The 18,662-nt window shown below is 42.1% G+C and overlaps 1 protein-coding gene across 3 annotated transcripts; it reads left to right on the top strand.

The window, feature by feature from the left end:
* The first annotated feature begins 78 nt into the window (after positions 1-78).
* On the top strand, positions 79-18,406 carry LOC130330334 (liprin-alpha-2-like). 3 transcript variants are annotated; one of them, XM_056553599.1, is made up of 6 exons: positions 80-968; positions 3,395-3,424; positions 4,198-4,382; positions 4,489-4,664; positions 12,843-12,940; positions 18,120-18,406. In XM_056553599.1, the coding sequence occupies exons 4-6, from the start codon at positions 4,507-4,509 to the stop codon at positions 18,389-18,391; spliced, it is 528 nt and encodes a 175-aa protein (XP_056409574.1). In that variant the 5' UTR covers positions 80-968; positions 3,395-3,424; positions 4,198-4,382; positions 4,489-4,506; the 3' UTR covers positions 18,392-18,406. The 3 variants fall into 3 exon arrangements, with proteins under 3 accessions (XP_056409572.1, XP_056409574.1, XP_056409573.1); XM_056553597.1 differs by lacking the exon at positions 4,198-4,382 and having other exon boundaries at positions 79-968; XM_056553598.1 differs by lacking the exons at positions 80-968; positions 3,395-3,424 and having other exon boundaries at positions 3,975-4,382.
* Positions 18,407-18,662: the final 256 nt, after the last annotated feature.

Here is an 18,662-nt window from a genome sequence, read left to right as displayed (position 1 = left end):
TTTGACAAATGTATGCATCGTTTCAACAAATTTGGAGCAATATGTAATTTGTAAACCTTTAAACTCCGATGTTGGTCTGGCGACAGAATTCAGTATTTGTTTAAATCTGCTGGCAACTTCATAGCCTGAGATTTGCCTGCTGCTAAAGTGAGCAGAGTATGGATTTGGCAGAAGTCCCATAGACGTGCATGGGACTTCTGACAAATCCTCATCTTGCTTACTTTAGCAGCAGGCAATTCAAATACATATCCTGCTGGCAGCTCAACATTGGAGTTGTGCTATAAATACATATCATTTATGGCACTGTTTTTTAATCTACATCATAAAGTCAAATAATCTTAGTACCTGTCAAGTGCAATCTAACAAGGTGGATCTCAGACCTAAAAAGATTGTGTGTCCCAGCTATAAATACAGTATCATTGTGACATCTACAGTTTCAATCCCCTTCTCTGCCAAGAATCTCTGCTTTGCTATAAAGACATTCTACCCCAATATGTGAAAGCATGGTGGGTTGTACCAATGATTATAGCCCGGCAATGCCAAGTGGTTGTTATGGGCAGGACCACCATCAGGAAATTTGGGGTCCCATTTAGTTGAAGCATCTTTGTGCCTATTTACCAAGAGCTGTAAAAAGAAACAGGCAGTTTGTCCCCTGATATACGGTATTCTATTTTCCCTGGGCCCCTCATGGCAGTACTGGAATGACAGCCCTAGTTGTGTACCATGTTTCAGTGACTGTAAATATATATATTTCTCTTAGTTTTTGTGGGACACCTCTGACACTGGTTGTATATTTGCTGATTGTGATGTTATTAAACTATTAACTTACAGTGGTGCTGACTTTCTTCTTTAATGCTGCTTACAAATGTGGATCTCACCATCGACTCCATGGGTCCCTTCATTAGCCATCTGGTAATGTATGGGTTACTCATGAGGAAATGGAGAATCTTACAGCTCCTGCCAAAACGGTTGGTCATTATTTTATTTTTTACTACTAAGACAATGGTAATGATCTTAATTCTAAAATATAATATCTGAGCCACTAAACCTGTGTAGTCTATATATATCATAAAATTATTCATTTCATATATTTAATGTAATGGAGTCGTCAAAAGTGCATAAATATGATCGCATCAGCTGTAGTACATATATGATATATATATATATATATATATATATATATATATATATTGCTCAAAAATAAATAAAGGGAACACTAAGATAACACATCCTAGATCTGAATGAATATACTAATCGTATGAAATACTCTTGTCTTTACATAGTTGAATGTGCTGACAACAAAATCACACAAAAATTATCAATGGAAATCAAATTTATCAACCCATGGAGGTCTGGATATGGAGTCACACTCAAAATCAAAGTGGAAAACCACACTTCAGGCTGATCCAACTTTGATGTAATGCCCTTAAAAGTCAAAATGGGTCTCAGTAGTGTGTGCGGCCTCCACGTGTGTATGACCTCCCTACAACGCCTTTGCATGCTCCTGATAAGATGGCAGATGGTCTCCTGAGGGATGTCCTCCCAGACCTGGACTAAAGCATCCACCAACACCTTGATAGTCTGTGGTGCAACGTGGCGTTGGTGGATGGAGCGAGACATGATGTCCCAGATGTGCTCAATCGGATTCATGTCTGGGGAACGGGTGGGCCAGTCCATAGCATCAATGCCTTCCTCTTGCAGGAACTGCTGACACACTCCAGCCACATGAGGTCTTGCATTAGGAAGAACCTAGGGACAACTGCACCAGCATATGGTCTGAGGATCTCATCTCGGCACCTAATGGCAGTCACATGGAGGGCTGTGTGCCCCCCCCCCCCCAAAGAAATGCCACCCTACACCATTACTGACCCACTGCCAAACCAGTCATGCTGGAGGATGTTGCATGCAGCAGAACGTTCTCCATGGCGTCTCCAGACTCTGTCACGTCTGTCACATGTGCTCAGTGTGAACCTGCTTTCATCTGTGAAGAGCACAGGGCGCCAGGGGCGAATTTGCCAAACTTGGTGTTCTCTGGGAAATGGCAAACGTCCTGCACGGTGTTGGGCTGTAAACACAACCCCCACCTGTGGACATCAGGCCCTCATACCACCCTCATGGAGTCTGTTTCTGACTGTTTGAGTGGACACATGCACATTTGTGGCCTGCTGGAGGTCATTGTTCTGGGCCCTGGCAGTGCTTCTCCTGCTCCTCCTTGCACAAAGGTGGAGGTAGCAGTCCTGCTGCTAGGTTTTTGCCCTCCTACGGCCTCCTCTATGTCTCCTGATTTACTGGCCTGTCTCCTGGTAGCACCTCCATGCTCTGGACACTATGCTGACAGACACAGCAGACCTTCTTGCCACAGCTCGCATTGATGTGCCATCCTGGATGAGCTCCACTACCTGAGCCACTTGTGTTTGTTGTAGACTCCGTCTCATGCTACCACTAGAGTGAAAGCACCACCAGCATTCAAAAGGGACCAAAACATCAGCCAGGAAGCATAGGAACTGAGAAATGGTCTGTGGTCACCACCTGCAGAACACCTCCTTTATTGGGGTGTCTTGCTAATTGCCTATAATTTCCACCTGTTGTCTGTTCCATTTGCACAACAGCATGTGAAATTGATTGTTAATCAGTGTTGCTTCCTGAGTGGACAGTGAGATGTCACAGAAGTGTGATTGGAGTTACATTGTGTTGTTTAAATGTTCCCTTTATTTTTTTGAGCAGTGTAATATCAGCCAAAGCATATATAATGGTAGGAGAGATAGTACATATATACTAGCCTCAATCATAGTGCCCTTCATAGTGCCTATATAATACAAGCTATAAAGGTCACACAGGACCTCTGACCCCTTAGTCAAATGTTAATGAGCTGATTGGAAGGGGGTCCCATTGCTGAAATTTCCACTGATTACAAGAATGCAGGTGCAAATTCCCCCCGACATGAATGGAGCAGACTGTGCATGTATGGTCATCACTCTATTCTCTATGAGGCAAAATCTGATCCCCCCCCAGAGTATAAATGGAACGTTGTCCATGTATGCACAGTTCACTTTGCTCATTCTAAGGGAATAGGTTACCTTTGTTCTTGTAATTTGTGGGGGTCCTAGCGGTGGGATCCCTACTGATCAGCTAAGTATTTAAATCATATAGTTAGGGAATAACTTTATATTGTCTTTTTAATTGTTTGGTCCGTCAGGTTAATGTTATGATGCTCTTTATCTCTGGTTTGGAGGGTCTGTTTGATACTGCTCAACAGCATGCTTCTCTAGTTTAAGAAGTTTGATAGAATTTATTTCATTGATTTATTTAATATACAACGCTTTCAATCTTTAAACTACACATTTCCTTTTTTTGTCCCCTGTGTTTTATTGATGTTTTCTTCATGACAATGCAGAAAGAGTCAGAAGAAGGAAGTTGGGCACAGGTATGAACCAACTTAAAAAATATTTTCTATTTATTTTGTAATCTTGGTAAGTATAAATAAAGTGTGAGAACAATGCCTGTCGTTCAGCATCCCCGATCAGTCCCAAAGCAGTAAATAGCATGGCCATCATGCATGTACACTGCCACTACATTTACAAGGAGCATTTGGGAATCTCTGTTGTTGTGATCGGTGAGGGCCTTGGTAGTTAGCCCCTTAGTGATCACACATTTATCATCTATCCTGTGGCTAGGTGATAAATGCTTTTCCTTTTAGGTTTTGACATCTTCTGATGAATGGTTACATTTAGCATATTTACATGTATATTCGGTAAAATAATATACTATAATTCTCTCATAAACACTATTTATAATTACGGCTTGATTAGATTTTCATCTACATGTTAAAAGAATACTGTGGTGCCATACAACTTATCCCTTAGCCAAAGGATAGGAGATAAGTGTCTGATCATGGGGGATCCAACCTCTAGGACCCCCTACAATCTCCTGCACGGCACCCTGGCTCTCCCCAGGAACAGAATGTGATGACTCTTGCACAAAGTGGTCGACATGCTCTGTTCCTGGGGAGAGCCGGGGTGCCATGCAGGAGATCGCAGGGGGTCCCAGCGGTCGGACTCCCTGCAGTGCTCCTTTTAGATCAGGCAAAAAACAGCAGTTTATTTTTTATTAATTAGAATCATTTATTAAATTCTGTATGGAAATTGCTATTGCATTCTTTCTATGGTTCCCCCTGGTGTTCTTTTGATTCTCTCTTAGAACATCCACCTAGTGTGTTCAGTGCTGGTGGTCACACATGCTCAGTAGCTCATTCCGATCACCTGGATCCCCTTGTACATGTGCAGGTCAGCCAATAAGAATCAGTGCACTAGAAGCATCTTCTGGACAAATTAGGTGCACGTATTAAGTGGGGATCAAAAGAACACCAGATGGCACCGTAACAAGTATGTAATGGAAAGTTATGTTGCAATTAAACATTTTACTGGGGGCACAACACAAAGTATTCATAATTCTTGCTTTATTTTTTTGTTTTGTGAATTCACTTTCTAGACCCTTGCTTATGGTGATATGAATCATGAATGGATCGGGAATGAATGGCTGCCTAGTTTGGGATTACCTCAGTACCGAAGTTATTTCATGGAATGTCTGGTAGATGCTAGGATGTTGGACCATCTTACAAAGAAAGACCTTCGAGTGCACTTAAAAATGGTGGATAGCTTTCATAGGTAGGTGACTATTCATATTTGAAAGATATAACCCGGCTCTACCTTTATGAAGGACGTGACATGAAATGATTAAAGGAAAACTGTCAGCCTGTTCACCCACATCATACCCAATACACTGGGTTATAGTGTGAGGGAACAGGAGTCCAACGAGGGGTCAATTACCTAAATATGTCCAGTAGGTCCTGAGATATGTCTCCCAGAAGATCTAAATTTGATGAATCACATGCAGGGGTTCGGGCTTTGCCGCATCAATTTACATATTCATTGTCTGTGACTCCACATCCTAGTGAAGTGGAGTCACAGACAATGAATATGTAAACTGAGTGGGCGGAGCCCCACCCCCTGTGCGCAATTTGCTAAATTTAGCAGAGGATCTTCTGGGGGACATATCTCTGGACCTACTGACATATTTAACCCCTTAAGTACTGATACCATCATCCGTACAGTACTGGGAGGTGGCAGTGTTGCCACCCCCCAGTACAGCTGTGATTGGGCGGCCGTAGTGACCGCACCAATCATGGCAGTATGGGGAGGGGGAAGGTGGGTGAAGGAGCACGTTGCTCCGTTCTGCCCATCATTACCGTGTGATCTGGTGTGCAGGACGGAGCCCCATGCTGCCATCTCCCCCCTCATAGTTAAAAAAGTGCCCCCTTGCCCCCTTTCCATGGCCCCTTGGCACACAAAGCAGTCAGGGACAGTTTAGATTAGGTAGGGACAGTTAGGAGTTTAAAAAAAAGATGTTTGTTTTTTTGGCGTACCGTCTGTAGGTGTCCTCGGGTCCGTAGCACCTTTAGCTGTGAGACCCCAGCCCTACAGGGTCGCTGCGGTCAGCCCCCAGTGTTTTTTGGGGGCGCAGACCTTTTTTTCTTTTCTTTTCATGCTAAATGTGTGGCCGGGCCCTCTTAGCTATAAAAGAGCCACCGTTAGCTAAAGCCCACCTGCCGCTGATCAGTCCCGTAGTACTGATCAGCATTTTTTTGTGGTGAAGGCGCTTTTTCAGGGATTAAAGCATCTTTTTTATTTTTTTTTTTGCATCGGTCCATGCCACCAGCAGCAGGCCTGTGCTGTGTCGACGGACCATACCTGTGTGTGCTGCCTGTCCCACCGCTGTCAGTGATTTATCACTGATCAGTGTTATTTTGGGTTCAGGCAGGTGCTTTTTTTCAGATTTTAATCATTTTTAATAAAATTTTTCAAGGTTTTTGTGTGGGGGTCTGTGTATGTGCCACCAGCTACTGTTCTGGGCTGAGTGGCCAGACCCCCACTGACTTCTGCGCCCCCTGCCACCGCCAAGCGCTAATCAGTGTGCACACCACTGATTAGGTAAACGCTTTTTTTTTTGGTGCAGGGTTTTTTGTGCTAGAAGTCTTTAAAAAAAAATGTTTTTTGTTTAGTTTTATTTTATATTTTTATATTTTTGTTCTTAGGGCGGGTTAGTTAGTTAGGTTAGGGCGGGTTAGGGTAGGAAGTCTCGCACCACACCAAACGCAGCACACACACCAAAGTCCCCCCCCCACATATATACACTTCACCCCCATTAGAGTAGGGAAATGGCCCGCAGGGTGTTTTCAGCGGAGGAGGCAAATGCCTTACTTGCCTCTGACTCTGAGAGCGCCAAAGAGGACGAGGAAGGACCCCATCTTCCTTATTTCCTTGTCCTCCTCATCATCTTCTGATGATGAGCCACCAAGGCGGCGGAGATGCCACCATGCGAGGCCACAAACCTCCTCTGCTCCTGACCCTGTGCCCTGTGCTAGTATGAGTCCCCCTGGCACTCGTACTAGTCAAGCCCCCCAGCCAAGTTTACTTATGCCCCATACCGGTGAACTTGTCTGGACTCAGCCAGCGGACCACGAGGCTGTGATTCCTGAGTTTGTTGGTGACTCAGGAATCAAGATTGACATCGGTTTCACTGAAATTGACTATTTCAGTTTTTTTTTCAAGTGACGACTTTGTCAATCTGATGGTGGACCAGACGAACCTGTATGCCCAACAGTTTGTTTCTGAAAACCCTGGCTCATTTTTAGCTAGACCCAATGAGTAGTACCCAGTCAATGCAGCCAGTCAAACAGTGTCTGGCAATACTGGAGTGGGGACATCCTCTACCAGATCCCGCTCTACAGGATCGCCATGGCACGTCCCCGGTTGGAGGCCATTCGGAAATGTTTGCATTATGCTGATAATGCAGCATGTCCCCAAATTTTGGGAGGCCTATGTCCCTGGGCGGGAGGTCGCTATTGATGAGTCTCTCATCAGCTTTAAGGGGAGACTCAGCTTCCGGCAATACATCCCAACAAAGTGAGCGCTGTATGGCATGAAGATGTATAAACTTTGCAAGAATACCTCAGGGTACACTTGCAATTTTATGGTGTCTGAGGGACGAGATTCCTGTATTGAACCCCCAGAATGTCCCCCCACTCTGGGTGTTAGCTGGAAAATCGTTTGGGGCCTTTTGCACCCAATGGTAGATAAAGGTTACCACCTTTAAATGGATAACTTTTATACTACTATCCCTCTCTTCACATCCCTCGCTGCCAGATCCACGGTCACTTGTGGGACAGTTTGGAACAATCAAAGAGGCCTTCCGCCCCATCCCCTACATGCTCCTATCCCCCGGTGTGAGTCCCATGCCTTTTCCCATGAAAACCTGGTGCTGGTCAAGTATAAGAGGGATGTCCTTATGCTCACCACAATTCATGGGAACGGCAGCACCCCTGTCCCTGTGCGAGGTACTGCGGGACCAGTCCTCAAGCCTGATTGTATTCTGGACTACAATCGTTATATGGTCAGAGTTGATCTTTCTGATCAAGTTCTCAAGCCATATGATGCCATGCGGAAAACACGGACATGGTACAAAAAAGTTACGGTCTACATGGTACAGGTTCCCATGTATAACTCTTTTGTACTGTTCCAGTACACTTGCCCCGATCCTCCGAACCTCTGCATTAAAAATTGCTTCAAGGAGTATCACACTTCCATGGAGCACTAAATGTTTAATCCTTTACCTTAATTTTAATTCCCCATAATTATACTCCAATGTACCAGTCCAGACTACATTGTCTTCCAAATTTTAAAACCAACCCCCCCCCCCCCAAAAAAAAAAAAAAAACTCTTTCCCAATACCCCTGATAATATCATAGTACACTTCATCCATTCCTGGAAAATAAATTTAGGGAGCACCCGTCTGTTCCAAATCTCCACTTCACCCCTATACACCTTCCCTAGGGGGTGTACTGTTTGTAATAGGCTCACATGTGGGTGTTCCTTTCCTCTGCATGTATGTAACTGTAAGGTCCGTAAGAAACATCGGCCTCAAATGCGAAGAGCTCTCGCTCATGAGCTCTGTCGTATTTCCAGGCGACAATCCGGAGTCACATGTTAGTTGTTCCCAGAAAGATGAAGCAGAACATAGGTTGAAAATTGCAATTTTCAAAAGCTACCCTTCATACATTTTAGGAATTTAGGAAACACCTGTATGTTCAAAATGTCCTCTTTACCCCTATACCCATTCCCCAGGGTGGGTACTTTCTGTAATGGTGTCACATGTGGGTGTCATTTTTGTATTTTCCTCTGAATGTATGTAACCGTCAGCTACTGATATGCCATAGTCCTCAAATGCAAACAGACCTCTATGACTTCTGAGCCTTGTTGTGCGCCCGCCCTGCATGTTACCCCATATGTGGATGTGTTTCCATAGTCAGGAGAAAAATTTGTAACCCAATTTCTCCCATTACCCCTTGTGAAAATGATAAAAAATGGGTAATTCCAGCATTTTAGTGTGAAAAAATAATTTTTTTCAATTTACGGTCCACTGTTCCAAAAAACTGTGAGGTGTAAGTACTCTCTGTACCCATTGTTACCTTCCTTGAGGGGTGTAGTTTCAAAACTGTGGTCACTTGCTGTTTTTTATTTTTTTAGATTTTATGTCAGAACCTCAACCATTGCAGTGCAAAGCACCACTTTAGGCCTCAAATCTCATCGGTGCTGTCTCACTCCTAAGCCCTGTTTTGCCCCCGTATAGTGCTTTACCGCCATATATGGGGTGTATCCTTATTCTGGGGAAATTGGGCTGCAAATTTTGTGGAGCTTTTTTTTCTCTTACTACTTGTGAAACTAAAAAAAATGTTGGTTAATACCAGCAATTTGGTATTAAAAATCTAAATTTTCGTTTTTTACGGCCCACTGTTCAAAAAACCTGTGAGGTGTAAGTACTCACTGTACCACTTGTTACATTCCTAGAGGAGTTTAGTTTCCAAAATGGTGTCATATGTGGGGGGTTTCTGCTGTTCTGGCATCATGGGAGGTTTAAAAATGCACATGGTCCCCAAATTAAATTTTAGCAAAATTCTCTCTCCAAAAGTCCAATGGCGCTCCTTCTGTTCTGAGACCTGTATGGGGCATTTTCTTAATTGATAGAAATTGGGCTTCAAATTGGGGTCCATTTTCTCCTATTACCCCTTGTGAAAAAGAAAAATTTGGGGTAACACCATCATTTTAGTGTTAAAAATCTAATTATCCATTTCCATATCCAACTTCAGCGCAAAGTCGTCAAACACCTGTGAAGTGTTAAGGCACACTATACGTGAGGGGTGTAGTTTCCAAAATAGTATGCCATGTGAGTTTATTCATTAATTTATTTATTTTTGCTGTTCTGGCACCCTTGGGACCATCTAAATGCAACATGCCATCTAAAAAACATTTTAGCAAAATTCTCTTTCAAAAAGCCAAATTTTGCTCCTTCTCTTCTGAGCATTGTGGTGCACCAGCAGAGCACTTAACATCCACATATGGGGCGTTTCCTTAATCGGGAGAAATTGGGCTTCAAACTTTGTGGTCCATTTTCTCCTATTACCCCTTGTGAAAAAGAAAAATTTGGGGTAACACCATCATTCTAGTGTTAAAAATCTAATTTTCCATTTTCATGTCCAACTTCAACGGAAAGTTGTCAAACACCTATGAGGTGTTAAGGCTCACTATACCCCTTGTTACATTCCTTGAGGGGGTGTAGTTTTCAAAATAGTATGCCATGTGGGGGTTATTTTGCTGTTCTGGCACCATGGGGCTTCCTAAATGCAATATGTCCCCCAAAAACCATGACAGCAAAATTCGTTTTCAAAAATACCACAGTTGCTCTTTCCCTCTTGAGCCATGTTGTGAGCCCACAGAGCACTTTATATCAACATATGAGGTATTTCCATACTCGAGAGAAATTGTGCTACAAATTTTGGGGGGGGCTTTTTCTCCTTATACCACTTTTAAAAATGAAAAAAAATGGGGCTACAAGAACATGTTAGTGTAAAAAATTAAGATTTAGATTTTTCTCCTCCACTTTGCTGCTATGCTTCTGAAACACTTAAAGGGTTAACAAACTTTCTGAATGTCATCTTGAATACTTTGAGGGGTGTAGTTTCTATAATGGGGTAATTTATTAGGTATTTCTCACAGAAAGGCCCCTCAAATCCACTTCAAACTTAAGTGGTCCCTGAAAAATTCAGATTTTTAAATTTTCCTGAAAATTTTGAAAATTGCTGCTATACTCTGAAGCCCTCTAATGTCTTCAAAAAGTAAAAACATGTCAACTTTCTGATACCAACATAAAGTAGACATATTGTTTTTGTGAATCAATATAAAATGTATTTGGTATATCCATTTTCCTTTCAAGCAATGAGTTTCAAAGTTAGAAAAATGCAAAATTTTCAAAAGTAACAACGGAAATTTACCACTATATTAAAGTAGAATATGTCAAGAAAAAACAATCTCAGAATCAGAATAAATGGTAAAAGCATCCCAGAGTTATTATTGCATAAATTGACAGTGGTCAGAATTGCAAAAAAGTGCTCAGTCTTTAACCCCTCAACGACGCAGGACGTATATTTACGTGCTGCGCCGGCTCCCGCGATATGAAGCGGGATCGCGCCGCGATCCCGCATCATATCGCGTCAGTCCCGGCGATAATCAACGGCCGGGACCCGCGGCTAATACCACACAGCGCCGATCGCGGCGATGTGCGGTATTAACCCTTTAGAAGCGGCGGTCAAAGCTGACCGCCGCTTCTAAAGTGAAACTGAAAGTGACTCGGCTGCTCAGTCGGGCTGTTCGGGACCGCCGCGGTGAAATCGCGGCGTCCCGAACAGCTGATCGGACACCGGGAGGGCCCTTACCTGCCTCCCCGGTGTCCGATCGGCGAATGACTGCTCCGTGCCTGAGATCCAGGCAGGAGCAGTCAAGCGCCGATAATGCTGATCACAGGCGTGTTAATACACGCCAGTGATCAGCATAGGAGATCAGTGTGTGCAGTGTTATAGGTCCCTATGGGACCTATAACACTGCAAAAAAAATGTAAAAAAAAGGGTTAATAAAGGTCATTTAACCCCTTCCCTAATAAAAGTTTGAATCACCCCCCTTTTCCCATAAAAAAAAATAAAACAGTGTAAAAAAATAAAAAATAAACATATGTGGTATCGCCGCGTGCGTAAATGTCCGAACTATAAAAATATATAATTAATTAAGCCGTATGGTCAATGGCGTACGCGCAAACAAATTCCAAAGTCCAAAAAAGCGTATTTTGGTCACTTTTTATACCATTAAAAAATGAATAAAAAGTGATCAAAAAGTCAGATCAAAACAAAAATCATACCAATAAAAACTTCAGATCACGGCACAAAAAATGAGTCCTCATACCGCCCCGTACGTGGAAAAATAAAAAAGTTATAGGGGTCAGAAAATGACATTTTTAAACGTATAAATTTTCCTGCATGTAGTTATGATTTTTTCCAGAAGTGCGACAAAATCAAACCTATATAAGTAGGGTATCATTTTAACTGTATGGACCTACAGAATAATGATAAGGTGTAATTGTTACCGAAATATGCACTGCGTAGAAACGGAAGCCCCCAAAAGTTACAAAATGGCGTTTTTTTTCCGATTTTGTCACACAATTATTTTTTTTTCCGTTTCGCCGTGCATTTTTGGGTAAAATGACTAATGTCACTGCAAAGTAGAATTGGCAACGCAAAAAATAAGCCATAATATGGATTTTTAGGTGGAAAATTGAAAGGGTTATGATTTTTAAAAGGTAAGGAGGAAAAAACGAAAGTGCAAAAACGGAAAAACCCTGAGTCCTTAAGGGGTTAAGGTTAAAAAGGGCTCAGTCCTTAAGGGGTTAAGTAAGTGACCCCCTCGTTGGACTCATGTTCACCCACAGTATAACCCAGTGTATTGGATTTAGTGTGGGTAAACAGGCGGACAGAGTTCCTTTAAAATAAAGCAACCTGTTGTGAAATATAGTAAAATGTAAAAGGGTTGCCATGGACTGTGCAACAATCTAGCATTGTGTTGACTTTTGTGGGTGTTGTATGTTTTAAATAAACCATTTATTTTTTATTTCCAGCACTTCTTGTGGTCCAATTCTGGGGCACATGACATCTGTGATGTATTTATTTCCTGTGAAATCATGTTCACTCTAACTTCCTGTTCCTTCCTGTGAATGTGATGTCATCAAAGGGGTGGGACAGGCATCCTTCCCATGGCCTGGCTGAATTCCACATAGATTTTAGCTCTGCCCCTGAAGGCAGAGCTAACATCAGAGCCAAGTGGAGGCAGTAGCAGTAAGGGTTATTATACCAAATATTTTTATATAGAACTAGTTGTAGCTATAGCTGAATGATTTTATAGCTAGGAGCAGTTGTACCGAGGGGACCTTAACTAACCCCAGTCAAAGATCAAAACTGTAGTTTAAATGACTAGTTATGGCCTACAGATAACACTGAGGTTTTTTCCAGCTCAGCCACTTTCTTTGTTTGGGACACTAGTACCAATATGACCCACATTAGTTTTATTCTTTGATAAGAGTTTTATGCATCAGGGATGTCATATACCACTGTGTATTGCACAAAAATAATTCTCATGCCATACGCTAAATGTCAGATAAGTATTTTAATTTTACTTTGAATCTGCATGATGCCATATTTTTTAAGCTAAGATATAGACAGATTTGAGGCATTTAGGGGTAAACGTTGTTGTCTTTATGACATATAAAATACTATATATACAATATAAAAAAAAAACTGAAAATTATGTAGCAATTGTTATGTAACAATTGTCCATTTTACAGATTGCTTTAGAAACATATACCGTAGTTGTACAACTTGTTTTATTTATCTATTTTGCTATTAACAGAACAAGTTTGCAGTATGGAATTATGTGCTTAAAGAAGTTAAATTATGACAGAAAAGAACTGGAACGAAGAAGAGAAGTAAGCCAGCATGAGATAAAAGGTAACATAACTGTCCTTGTAGGATTTTTTTTTTACTTATGTGTAATAGATTAGTTTCATTTTCTTTTTAACATACTGAGATGTATGTAGAGAGATTTACAGCTTTTCACAACAATATGATTTAGGGACACTCTGCCACAAAGTGTATATACTGGGGAAGATTTATTAAAACTTGTGCAGAGGAATATTGGTGCAGTCGCCTATGGCAACCAATAATTCCAGAATTCATTTTTCAAACGTGTTGATTTGGTTGCTATGGGCAACTGCCCCAGTGTTCCTGTGCACAAGTTTTGATAATTGTGTTTGTCTATGTTCTTATACCCTGTAATTGTTATGTCAATGAAGCCTTGTTTAGTGTTTACAGGATAAAAAAGAAGGGGTGTACACTGTTGTTACGCCGAGCGCTCCGGGTCCCTGCTCCTCCCCAGAGCGCTCGCGGCGTCCCTCTCTCTGCAGCGCCCCGGTCAGACCCGCTGACCGGGAGCGCTGCACTGTCATTGCCGGCGGGGATGCGATTCGCATAGCGTGACGCGCCCGCTCGCGAATCGCATCCCAAGTCTCTCACCAGTCCCGTTCCCCGTCTGTGTTGTCCCTGTGCGCGCGGCCCCGCTCCTTAGGGCGCGCGCGCGCCGGGTCTCTGCAATTTAAAGGGCCACTGCGCCACTGATTGGCGCAGCAGGCCTAATCAGTGTCATCACCTGTGCACTCCCTACTTATACCTCACTTCCCCTGCACTCCCTTGCCGGATCTTGTTGCCCTTGTGCCAGAGAAAGCCTTTCCTTGAGTGTTCCTAGCATGTGTTCCAGACCTCCTGCCGTTGCCCCTGACTACGATCCTTGCTGCCTGCCCTGACCTTCTGCTACGTCCGACCTTGCTCTTGCCTTATCCCTTGTACCATGCCTATCTCAGCAGTCAGAGAGCTTGAGCCATTGCCGGTGGATACGACCTGGTTGCTACCGCCGCTGCAAGACCATCCCGCTTTGCGGCGGGCTCTGGTGAAAACCAGTAGCAACTTAGAACCGGTCCACCGACACGGTCCACGCCAATCCCTCTCTGACACAGAGGATCCACCTCCAGCCTGCCGAATCGTGACAACTGTCTTTAAATCTGGTCTTCTAATTATGTAAAATTGTGTTAAATTATGTATTTTATAATGCCTCAGTCAGATAAAACACATTTATTTAAACAAATATAATAAATACATGTACAGTAGGCACTATCTGCAGATGCCCTTAGATGGTAATAGTACAGTTAACCCCAATGGTTATTAATGTGTACACTGTGGTGTTGTTACAAGAAAAATAAAAACTACAGTATAATAGATGTAATAGTAATAGATGTAATAGTTAAAATGTTTATATGTCAATAGAAAATATAGAAAAATTTCTGAAAAATCTGTTACAAGAAAAATAAAAACTATGATACCGTAGTTTTTCTTTTTCTTGTAACAACACTACTGTGTACGTATTAATAACCATTGAGGTTATCAGTACTATTACCATCTAAGCATATATGCAAGGGCCCTCCAGAGAGTGCCTACTGTACATGTATGTGTTATATTTGTTTAAATAAATGTGTTTTATCTGACTGAGGCATTATAAAATACATCATTTAACACATTGTACCCATCTTCTTTTTTATCCTATTAAAGGATACACAACCTCATTGACACCAGTACTTGTCTGGTGCTACCCCTATTTGTATTTGTTTGGTTGAACCACCTACTTTTCTCCATATTCCTGTTTAGTGTTCTGATGTTGTGATATTGTGTTGAATAGCTATGAGAAGGGAATTAATGAGAAGGGAGAAGGGATAGAATTTCCCAATGTATGCCAATGTGCTATTTATATTTTTATGATAAATAGGGCATTACATTTTATTCAATTTACACACATTTGCTCCTAAGCACTGAATACTGTTTTGCTGTATAAAATTAATAAATAAAAAATTACTAAAAGGGAGTGCTGCAATCTAAAACGACAAAAACAATATAGAGAGCACTGACCCGGTGTGAGCAGTGAATCCCATAAATTATAGGATCTACAGCAAACACCCTCAGGGCCACGTTGGTATATATATATATATATATATATATATATATATATATATATATTTGTTGTAAGATGTTCCTCCACCAGGGTAGGTATCCAATCAAAGCTGGAGAGCGTCAGGGTATAGGTCCGGATGGACTCCAGGTACAGCCGTCTGGACAATATAGGAAGAAATAAAATAACCAGCACTCAGGAGGACATCGATATTAAAGGGGTTCTCCACCATAAGGTGATTTTAGTATGTACCTGGCAGACAGTAATGGATATGCTTAGGAAGGATCTGCGCTTGTCTTGGGGCTAAATGTCCGTGTTGTGAGATTACCATAATACTGTGGCTAGCTTTTTGTGAACTTGTATTTCCTGTTTGACTTTTCTTTTTTTTTTTACTACAAATCCCACAATTCCATTTTCCTCCCTCCCACACATCAGCCACCCCACCCATTGAAACAAAAGACCTGTGGTTTTCAATCAGGGTACCTACAGCTGTTGCATTAGTTGCAGATTGATCCCTCCACCCATTGAAGCAGACAGGCTCCCTGTCATCAGCTGACTAGTGAGTCAGGTCTCGGCCACATTGCAAGCTGGGAAAAATCCGAGACAACAGTCATTTTGTATGCTGGTAAAAATAAATAGTGGGGTGAAAATCACAGAAGAATTGTGAGAAAACTGTCACACACAGGTACAGACACTATATTATGAACTACACCAATTTTACAGCCCCTGTAGCATAGTCAATGAAAAAGATTCCTGGAATACCCCTTTAATAAGAAATGGGTGAAAATATTAATTTTTATAACTTACTCCACGTTGGGGGGATGCAAATTAATTCACAAACCCCCCTCCAGGATGGAGTATATTATGGCTATGATTCCACAATCAGTCATGTGAACAGAGGGATGCACCTGGTTTTAATACATCTAGTTTAATGGCGACCCGTTTCTGAGGTTACAAAGGCTTTCCCCACCTCGTTCATCAGGCACACCTTTGAAGGAGGTGGCTAAAGCCTTTGAAACCTCAGAAATGTGTCACCATTAAATTAGATATATTAAAACCAGCCGCATCCCTCTATTCACATGACGGATTGAGGAATCCCATCCATAATATATGCCATCCTGGAGGGGGGTCTGTGAATTAATTTGCATCCCCCCAACGTGGAGTAAGTTATAAAAACTAATATTTGCACCCATTTCTTATTAATATCGATGTCCTCCTGAGCGCTGGTTATTTTATTTATTCCTGTTTTGCTGTGTAAGGTCCTAAATGCTGTTTCTGGGTAAACCCACTAGATGAGATAATAAAACACTTTTCTAGAGCCTGAAGTCCCTTTGTCTGTGTCTCTCTGCCTCTTAGTGCACCTTTTCCACCTTCTTCCCTTCCCATCTCATTAGATTCACCTGGGCAGCATGTAAGCTTTTACCTCAGTGAGCTGATAATTCATCTTGTCACTCAAGATTGATTTAAACACTGAGAGTAAATGAGGTGGGGGAGGTGAAGTTATATGTGAAAGAAAATGCATATTTATATAATAACATATATTATAAAGTTTCTTGTGGGAGTAAAGGGGTAGTGTGCCACCCTGAGGAGACTCCCAATCCACTGTGTAGAAATGTATAAGTCATGCCATTCTCCTCCAAAAAGAAATTATCTTATCCTTTGGTGCCACCTATTGGAGGTAGTTTCCTTGTAAGTCTATTATCAACCATTCACAGAGCCTTAAAATATGACCTGGGATGTACTTATAATCCATGGTCATGGTTCAAGGCTCTTCGAGGGAAACTACCTCAATAGATGGCAAACAGTTTTCTTCTGGAGGAGAGTTACTGCAATATAAATGCACATTAGATTTTTCCTTGTTCTTCTTTACCTCAGCTGTATTTTATTGTGTACATCTAATTTCACACCCCAACACTAAAGACTAGTATTCTTATCATGAGCGACAGGCAGTTTCACCATCATGATGAGCATATTTTTCTCGCTTATTGTGCGGGCACCACACATGCTGAACTGCTAAATAGCATAGATTAGTGAAATCTCTGATCTCTGCCATGGTACCCTTTCATTACCGTGATCACCACTAATTGAGGAATTTGAAAGGAGATAGGGGCCCCTATTTCACAATATTCTCTGTGATGTAATGAAAGCCTCCCCCCCCCCCCCCCCCCCAAAGGAAAAAAAAAAGGCAAACTGCTACAAACGTTTCTACCCTTACCTTTTATTTATGATCAGGGCATCACTTAATTTTTGTGAAAGCACCTGTTTTGTCACACTTTCCACCGCACACACTGAGTGGGTAGGGCTTGCCGCAAAAGGCGCGTGGTTTTGTGGGAAGAATCGTGGTTGCCCCCTTGTGCCAAATTTACTATGGTTTATACTAGAATGCATAAACTGTAGTAAAACAGGTACTCCACCCCTAGACATCTTATCTCCTATCCTTTGGATAGGAGATATGATGTCTGATCGTGGGAGCCTCAGCTGTGGCACCCCAGACAATCCAGTGCACGGAGCGAACTTCCATGTCAGATGACTGGCGATGCGGAGGCTCGTGACGTCACAGTCACACCCGCTCATGACGTTACTGCAATGCCCCCCTCAATGCAAGTCTATTGGAGGGGGTGTGACAGCCATCACGCACCCTCCCATAGACTTGCATTGAGGGGGCATGGCCTTGTTGTCACAAGCGGGTGTGACCGTGACATCACAAGCCTCTGGCGCTGCTTCAGACGCTCTATATAAACGCTGGGTGCAGCATAGAGATCGCAGGGATTCCGCCACTGGAGACCACCGCGATCTCCATGCGGCACCCAGCATTTGTATAGGGGATAAGATGTCTAGGGGTGGAGTACCCCTTTAAAATCTCTGCCAGCTCAGAGCTGGTGAAGATGTCAGAAAAGGTGTACAGGCACCCTCAGATGTGTTTGGATTTATGTAGAAGCATGCACTACTACATAGACCGGATTGTGAGATACTGGTCTTAAAAATTCCTCCCCCTTTAATGTTCGCAACTGTTGTGAAAATTAAAGTAAATGAATAATATGAGTATTTTACGGAAGTACAAAATGATTTTACCTGTAAATGTGTGATTTTACCTGAAAGAAGTTAATGTTTTTTACCTTTTTTCTGTGGTAACAGATGTGTTGGTGTGGAGCAATGATCGTGTGATCCGCTGGATCCAAACAATAGGTCTTCGAGATTATGCAAACAATATATTAGAAAGTGGAGTCCACGGTTCTCTTATTGCTTTGGATGAGAACTTTGATTACACAAGTTTAGCACTATTACTACAAATTCCAAACCAAAATACTCAGGTAAGTTGCCTCATGCAAGTACTTAGGGCAGGCTACCCATCCCTACTGACTGACAATAATAATATTGTTACCCTAAACAAATTTTCCAGCAATTAATAAATGATCCCCTATGCACAGAACAGGGGATAAGTGTCTTATTGTGGGGGTCTGAACCCTAATAATCTACAGAACAGGGCTTGTGTTTCTTCCCGGACTCCGACCTACATGCATTGATCAAGCATACAGGGTTATTTTATATGGAAAGAAAATTAAGTTGCCATCAGTCACCAATGCAGCACCAATTCTCCTAGGGAATAAAGGATCTGGTATGCTGACATCCAAACATTTAAGTTAATAACTTAATGAACCCTAAAACCCATTAAGCTGG

The sequence above is a fragment of the Hyla sarda genome, unplaced genomic scaffold (genome assembly GCF_029499605.1).
Source record: "Hyla sarda isolate aHylSar1 unplaced genomic scaffold, aHylSar1.hap1 scaffold_3349, whole genome shotgun sequence".
In the NCBI taxonomy this organism is placed as follows: domain Eukaryota; kingdom Metazoa; phylum Chordata; class Amphibia; order Anura; family Hylidae; genus Hyla; species Hyla sarda.
This window is presented reverse-complemented; position numbering and strand designations above follow the sequence as displayed.